Raw genomic sequence first — 8,552 nt, forward strand, 5'->3', positions numbered from 1 at the left:
TCGCCCCATGAGAGGATCTTTCGTTTAGCTTCCTTGGCGTGCTCCTGTTGGGTAGCCAGAGGGATAGAGAGAGGGTCGGGCTTTTGTACCTGTGGTTCTCTCTCTCTCTCTCTCGTCCTCCCTTCCCCTTTTCACAGAAACATCCAGATCTAACAGGAAAACCACTAATCTGGCAGCCACTGTGAACATCCAACACACCAACTGGCGAAAATGATTAGAACGAGCACATTCTTAAAATAATATTGAATTATAAGCAAATTTCCGCAAACGCTGTTCAACGAATGTACGCTGAGAATCAATTATTTTTTCAAGGATGATGTAAATAGTCATACGTGCTGTGACTACATAATCGTAATTTACGACAATTGCAGTATACCACACACACACACAATTATACACACACACACAACTATATACATACACACACACCACACACACAACTATATACATACACACACACACACACACAACTATATACATACACACACACACACACAACTATATACATACATACACACACACACACAAATATATACATACACACAAACACAAAAAAATTCCCTTTCCCTTATAAGGGGGTGGCCTTGTCCACCAAACAAGGTATGTCTAAGAACAAAGATCTATGTTATCCAGTTCTAACTATCCTGTACCATGAAATTTACTATCCAATACATTACCGACTGTAATGAATATAACGACAAAAATCACGTTTGAAAAAGAGATAAGGGACGACGCTAATGAACAGTGAGTGACCTATTACTGGTTGAATTATCTGCTGGGCCAACGCACATGGACCTGGCCACTGGTACTCAATGTGGCCCATGCACCACTTGATGAAGCCCAATTGGGCCCACTAACCCCAAATCTAGTGTCATTTAGTGGATGATGCACAGTGATTTAATTGTTGATGTGGTGTCTAGGAGACGTGAGAACAGAAGTCCATAAGACAATGGGTTGAGAACGACTGCATTAGTATCTCAGTTGGCGCGCAGCATTCAACAAATTTCAGTTCAGTGTCTGTTATGTTTATTCATGAATTTACCTATTTATTTCACATTATCAGTAAAAGAATATTTTTTTTTATTAATTCCCTCCCCATGGTAACGGTCCTCACGCTGAATAAAACCGCTTGGTACCACCCAGAATAAAAATCTTCAAAGACGACGACCATCACCATCGCAGTGTTAGTCAGGTCGACGCAATAACAACATCCCTTATGGAATGCTGTCCTCGTCGGTTCAGATTCCATTTGGTCCCACGTCTTGCTTTCATCAACAAAGTCTCTCGCTTTCGTCAACACAATCAAATCGTGTAATTATCTACCGAAGGGGGACATCATCATCATCATTGGGGAGTTGTCAGAGCAACGAATTGAGAGTTAAAGTGGTGTGCTCAGTCTCTCGGCTCTTCTGACGTCAACAAACGGGGCATACAAGCAAGTCCTCCCTCTCTCCCTCCCTACCTCCCTCCCCCTCTCTCTCTTTGTGGATAGCGTCACTATCTTCCAGTCAAGAGCCATGTACAATCGCCAACACAAATACCAAGCCAAAGTACAAAAACCCACAATGCATATACCATTTTATCTTATTGAATATTTAGGACATTTCTTTTATCTACACAATATTTCCGGCCAAAGGTATTTTCTTCTGAAACTGACTGTGCAGAATATTTGTTACAAAAATACATTTCCTCGGACACAGCTATCAGGTAGTTCGCAATGTCAGCCACCTGACAGCTTCGGACCACCGATCAAATGAACGAATTGGTTTATCTTTAACCAAACTGGTTTATCGCGGGGTTGGACTAAGCCAATGTGTATCAACCTGAGGGGCATTGGGGCTTCCATGGGAGCCGTGACAAGAACGTAAGGGGTTATGGACTGCTGTTACAAATTATGCATTTCTATTATATGGAAATTTTGAATATATATATATATATATATATATATATATATATATATACATACACACACACATGTATATATATATATTTATAAAATAAATCGCTCTGTCCTGACAGAAGTTCATTACGATTGTCAACTTTACAATAAAACAAAGGGTTTCTCTCCATCAACAATTTATATTTATTTTCAAACCCTTTTTGGCGGCGGCGTGGGATTTGGGAGATAAATGAAAGGTAGCCACACACGAATGTCGAGAATTTATGAAAAGGGGGAACGAATGGAGTGAAAAAAAATTGAGATTCACTGGTCTAATTCCATTCCCTTCCTGTGGTTTGGGTAGTTTGTCCCCAAACCACACCAAACCGTCTGGTTGTGGTTTTGAACAACTTTGAGCTAGTATGTCACTGACTAAAGAACACAAAAGGAACACAAAGGAAGAACAAACAACAGCAGGTCTACTGACCCTAACGAGGCTGTTTGTGTTTACTATACTAAGCTACAGTTAAGAAAACAGGGCAGCTTGGCAATAGAAGATGAACTAACACTACTGTTACCACTTTCCTATCCAATTACAATTAAATGCAGAGAAAAAAAGTTACACAGTTACTTTGGAAAAAAAAGTTACACTGTTACTTTAGAATACAGTAGTAATTTTGAGTATTGCTACTAAAGGACACGATGTAGAGCCAGTCAGCAAGGTAACATGACCATGCTCTGTCGACATGGCAACTTCTTCGAGTGGGATAATAACACATGATTGAGCTGCGTACCAGGAGGGTGTTGGTCGCGACCTTTGACGTATGTTCTTAGACTGCTAGCTAGCTAGCACAAGTGACTAACTAGCAGACTCCAAAATCAAACTCGGGCAAGTTCAAAAGTCGATTAAATACATGGGACCAGATTTTCTCTCTCTCTTTTAGCTAGGGGGATTGAAGTAGTGAATGCTCATTTGATGTCTGCTTGTCATACGTAATTTCAAAATCTCCCTTCACACTTTTAATATCTCTATTGGTTAGTGATACTGAAAGGAGGCATTATTATTATTAAGACATATACTGTAGATTACAATATCGATCTCTCTCGTTACTTTCGCTATCTTTATTTTGTTTATTTATTTTTTATTTTCATTTATTTATTTATATTTTTATGGAAAGCATCCACCCCCCTAACGATATTACCAGGGGCTGAGACCCCATGACAACCGGCAACGATCCACTAATATTGAAGGATCTCTTTGTTAAGATCACCTGTCTCCTCTTCAATCTTACAATCCAAAGAAATGACAAGAAAAAAATAAATAAAAGTTGATGCAACATGAATCTAACGCAAAAAGGAAAATTACAAAATAAAATTAAATAAAACAAAAAGGAAATGAAAGCGAAGAAAATCTAAGAACTGGTAGCTCTTGATTATTAATGAACAAAGTCCTCGCCAGAATAAAATTAAAGAAGTACGACGTGATGATGAAGATTGAGGAAACGACATATACCTACCCTGTTGCGAAAATATGTGTATGGAGAGAGAGAGAGAGAGAGAGAGAGAGAGAGAGAGAGAGAGAGAGAGAGAGAGAGAGAGAGAGAGAGAGAGAGAGAGAGAGAGAGAGAGAGGTGGAAAAAGAGGCCGGTTTCGCTCTAAGCTTAGAGCAAAATCAGTCAGGAATAAAATGGGAACTAGACCCGTGTCTTTTTTTCAACATTCTCTCTCTCTCTCTCTCTCTCTCTCTCTATATATATATATATATATATATATATATATATATAGAGAGAGAGAGAGAGAGAGAGAGAGAGTGATTTCTATGCCTTTTTCTTTTTGGCTACCCCCCGTGTAAGGGGGAAAAAGCCTTTGGTATATGTATATATGTATATATATATATATATATATATATATATATACACACACGCATACATTAACATTGTGATCAATGTTGATGACACTTGCCCAAGCTATCCATTTACAGGGTGACGATTCGTACAAGAATACGGGCTCTACGAAACTCGAATAACACACACACATCTTCACTATGATCACCACAGACGGGGGCAAAGGTGAATGACGGTTTCGGTCGTAGCTCAGCGCCTCCTGGCGTGAGATTCTCACTTCTGCTGCTGGTGCTAGATTCGTGAGACTAGGATATGATCGAAATTCCTACATTTCTTGTTTTGCACCCCCCTTCCCCATCTCCCCACCCTGATCTCATTTCTGTGCAACACTAAAGAGATATGATTTATCGTCAGTTATCTTAAAATAAATAAATAAAATAAAACAAATCAAAAATAAAACAAGATAAAATAAACGAAAAAATAAAACAAAAATAAAACAAATGAAACAAAAATAAAATTAAAAATATTATCGGCGGGGGTCAATGACAGTAATCTGCATTTTTCACTGAACATGGCACTTTTCCATTCCCGCCACCACGTGACCGCCGCCGCGTCTGCACTGTGCAGTCTTCAGCAACACCAAGAGCTCTCTCTCTCTCGAACTCCTCCTCCTGTACTTCGTGAAAAGGAGGTCTCCCCAGCAGAGGAACCAAGCGGAGGAAGGGGCATGAGTGTTCTTCAGGAGGAGCAGGAGGAAGACGAGGAAGAACACGAAGTAATTGGTCTTATGTGTTCTTCAGGTCGCACAAAGGCACGAAAGGTCTATTGGATTGTTAATCCACAAAGGCAGATACCAAAAGGAGATATTGAATTATCTGAATTTCAAAGAGGGAGAGAGGGGAAGGGGGAAGGGAGAGGGGGGGGGGCAAAGGGGACTGGAAAGGGCATGGAACTTCCAAACTCTCCAGAAGCTAGCTACGTCACCGTTCCAGCACGTAACGGAAGTACAATAGAAAAAATCTTTTCGATAGTTGGCCTCCATCCTCTAGATACGAGTAACTCATCCCCCTCAGTGGTCCTCAACTCCGGACCTGCCCCTTGAGGCATTCATTCAAGGACCACCTACACGCTACTTCGAGGTACACACACACACACATACATACACACTCCTTTAAGGACTCTCGGCTTCAAAACTCCTCCTCCTCCTCCTCCACCACCTCCTTGCCCGGATCCCCAGCTGGTCCTCGGGACCCCCTAGTCCTTCTCCTCCTCGACGTCCTCGTCCTCCAGTCCAGCCCAGGACCTCCAAGTGTCAACTGTCCTACCTGAGAGTCTGTAGAAGCTCGAGGGTGAGGTGTCGGCCATGCTGCTTGAAATCGAGCACTAAAGAAGACTGTCAAGGAGCAGCTCTGGCCTTCCAACTTGGAGGAGGAGTTGGTGGAGGAGGAGGTGGGAGCGGGGGTGGAAGGGAGGGAGTAGAGGGGAGGGGAGGGGAGAAAAGGGGGGAGTATAGGTGACCGTGTGAGGATGGGGAGTGAGGGGAGGGGAGAGGAGAGGAGAGGAGAGGGGAGAGGAGAGGGGAGGGGAGAGGAGAGGGGAGAGGAAGAGAGGGGAGATGAGAGGGGAGAGGAGAGGGGAGAGGAAGAGAGGGGAGATGAGAGGGGAGAGGAAAGGGGAGAGGGAGGAGTACAAGGACGAAATGAGAGAAATTGCAAAACTAACGAGAAAATGAAAACTACGAGAGATAAGGGGAAGAGAAAGAGAGAGAGAGTGGAGGAGACAGAGAGGGGGTGGAATAGTGTGTGAGAGATTAGAGAGGGGGACCAGGAAAGAGAGAAAGAGAGAAAGAGAGAGAGAGAGAGATAACGAGGGAAATAGGGGATAAGGAATAAGGGTATTAATAAGTCAGAGAGAGGAGAAGAGAGCAGGGTAAAAGAGAGTAAATGGAAAAGAGAAAATAGAAAAGAGGCGTGCAAGGGGAACAAATCGTCGTCGTCGTCTGAAGAGGAGGAGGAGGAGGAGGAGGAGGAGGAGGGGGAGGAGGAGGAGGAGGAAGAGAAGGAGGGGGAGAGAAGAAAGGGCGAAAGAGGAAGAATAAAGAAAGAGGAGATGAGAGAGATAGAGCAAAGAAACTGACGACGGAGCAGAAGAGAGGAGGGAAGAGAGAAAAGAAGAGAAAGGGGGACGCGAGGAGGAAGAAAGGTGGGGGAGAGGCAGAATGGCGATGATAATGAAGGAGAAAGGAGGAGACGGGGAGGAGGGGCTGAGAGAGAGAGAGGGAGAGAGGGGGAGGGAAAGAGGGGGAAGAAGGGAGAGAGGGAGGGAGGGAGGGAGAGGGGGAAGGGAAGGAGAGAGAAGGGAGAAAGAGAGGGGAAGGGAGGGAGAGAGAAGGGAGAAAGAAGAGATAGAGAGAGAGAGAGAAAGAGAAGAGAGAAAGAAAGAGAAGAGAGAAAGAAAGAGAAGAGAGAGAAAGAAAGAGAAGAGAGAGAGAGACAGGGAGAAAGATAAAGAGAGACTAAGAAAGAGAAAGAGCGCACATGGAAGAAGAAAGAGAGGAGGAAGAGGAAGGGGGAGGAGATGATGACAAACAGAGAAGAGAAGAGAAGAGACGAGAAAAGGACGAACGATATATATCATGGGAAACGGCTGAGGGGAATCGAACAGGACCAGAGGAGGAGAGAGGAGGAGGAAGAGAAGGAGGAGGAGAAGGGAGGAGGAATCGAGGAGGTCCAGAGGAGGGGGAGGAGGAGGAGGAGAAAGGAGGTGGAAAGAGGAGGTGATGGTGAAGAGATGAGAAGGAATTGAGGAGAAGAGGAGGAGGAGGAGGAGGAGGAGGAGGAGGAGGAGGGGTTGATGATGAAGAGAAGGAATGGGGAAATGAGAAGAGGAGGAGGAGGGGAAAAGGAGGAGGAAGAGATTTATGTGGAAGCCAAGCCGAGACAGAAGTACAGAGGAAGGAGAGAGAGAGAGAGAGAGAGAGAGAGAGAGAGAGAGAGAGAGAGAGAGACGGAGAGGAAATACACAAGGGAAGACGAAGGCGGTAGTAATAGTTGTAGTAATAGTATTAGTAGTAATAGTAGTAGTAGTAATAATAGTAGCAGTAGTAGTAGTAGTAGTAATAGTAGTAGTAGTAATCAATAAGACAGATTAACAGATAAACACCTGGTGAGACAGACAGACAAGCAACTATTCACTGCCTGATGTGCTAATTGGATGTATATACACAGCCATTCCCATTTTCATCGACTTGTAGTGAAACACCCATTTAATTCTCCGGCTAATAACTAAAGTCTTTTTTTTTATTATTATTTTTAGCAAGTTTGTATAGGACAATTGTTTATACTTTATCAACCACAATTCACTTTAATTCTAAGCCCTCAACATCGAGAGACTCGAAGAGGCCAACATGCAGAAATTGAAACGTGGTACAGCCAAGGACTCGAACCTATGCTAGCACGTGACAAGTGATAGTGACTTGATGGGACAATTGCTTATGGTTGAAGGTTGAGATAGAATGATGGAATATGTTTGAGGGAATTTACAATAATCAATGATTGGGAAAGACAAAATTGGATGAAAAACAAAATTCTGAGAAATAATTTGTCCTTTCAGACGTGCGTATGCATGTATATGCGTGTACGCATGTATGCATTTACGCATATATGAGTATCCTTATATGCATATATTCACTCATTCGTATATGCACAAATTCATATACAGAAGTGTTGATGTATTCACATTAGCAAGCATCCATTTATACATGTACGTACGCACTAGTACGTACGTATGTAAGTATGTATGTATGTATGTATGTATATACGTATGTAGGTATAATGTACATATATACGTGACGTACCATGGTCTTGGATCACGTGTTAGACTCGTGATCGACATCTATTACCCTCCCGGATGAGAGTTTAAGAGCTCTCGTATGTCCCAATCTATGGGTAATACATGTATGCATGTATGTATGTATGCATGTATGTATGTACATCTGTATGTATGAATGTATGTACGTATGTATGTATGCATGCATGCATGTACGTATGAATGTATGTACGTATGTATGCATGCATGTACACGTAGGTTTCTCAAAAACGGACAATCTAACCTGTGGAATGGATTGCCAAAGTGTTATACATGGTACCATTACAGACAATTAAGACAGAATTCCCGTGTTTGCAATCAGATAATTAATCCTCTCTCCCCCTTCCCCTCCCCCCGCACACAAAAAAGCAAGCATCACTGCACAGAAAAATCTACGCGAGTTGCCAGTTAGGGAATATCAGACGATTCATTTCTAGCCTTTCCAACTTTCCTGAGGTCCTGGATTCGATTCCCAATGAGGTTATCTCAACCCTTTCGGTCAACAGACTCAGTCTGTTAATTTCTGGATGAAGCTGGATGATTCTCTCTCTTTCTCTTTCTCTCTTTCTCTTTCTCTCTCTCTCTTTTTAACGGTCGTATACTGTCTTCTTTTGTGTTTCCTTCAGTTCAAATCGAATGATCTTCATATCACCCAAAAAAACTATTAACCATAAATAAATAAATGTATGATTAATAAATGAATTAACACATATTATGTAAACAGTTTCATAAACGTCGACCTAGTAGCAAGCAGATATTTATGTCAACCCTTTAGGTAATTTCTTTTTTTATATAAATTTCGTATGTTTTCCAGCTGCCTCCAGATGATTTTATTCACCTACGATGACAAATAAAAGAGAGAGAGAGAGAGAGAGAGAGAGAGAGAGAGAGAGAGAGAGAAATTCAAAGATGAATACAAATCATAACAAAAGTAATAATTAACTCAACAAAGCACAAGACGA

The 8,552-nt window shown here is 42.2% G+C and overlaps 1 protein-coding gene across 7 annotated transcripts in view; it reads right to left on the minus strand.

Annotated features, from left to right (window-relative positions):
- LOC143037892 (uncharacterized) overlaps window positions 1–8,552 on the minus strand; it is a 233,689-nt gene that overhangs the window by 131,450 nt on the left and 93,687 nt on the right. The window contains exon 1 of one of the 7 annotated variants that reach the window (XM_076206528.1): window positions 5,049–5,096. The exons of the other annotated variants lie outside the window; for them this stretch is intronic. Within the exon in view, the coding sequence (XP_076062643.1) occupies window positions 5,049–5,088 (40 nt within the window). The 5' untranslated portion in view covers window positions 5,089–5,096. Of the gene's footprint in view, window positions 1–5,048; window positions 5,097–8,552 lie in introns of those variants that run through there. 7 annotated transcript variants of the gene reach the window in all.

Source organism: Oratosquilla oratoria, chromosome 23 (assembly GCF_046742065.1).
Source record: "Oratosquilla oratoria isolate Oo_2021 chromosome 23, ASM4674206v1, whole genome shotgun sequence".
Classification (NCBI taxonomy): domain Eukaryota; kingdom Metazoa; phylum Arthropoda; class Malacostraca; order Stomatopoda; family Squillidae; genus Oratosquilla; species Oratosquilla oratoria.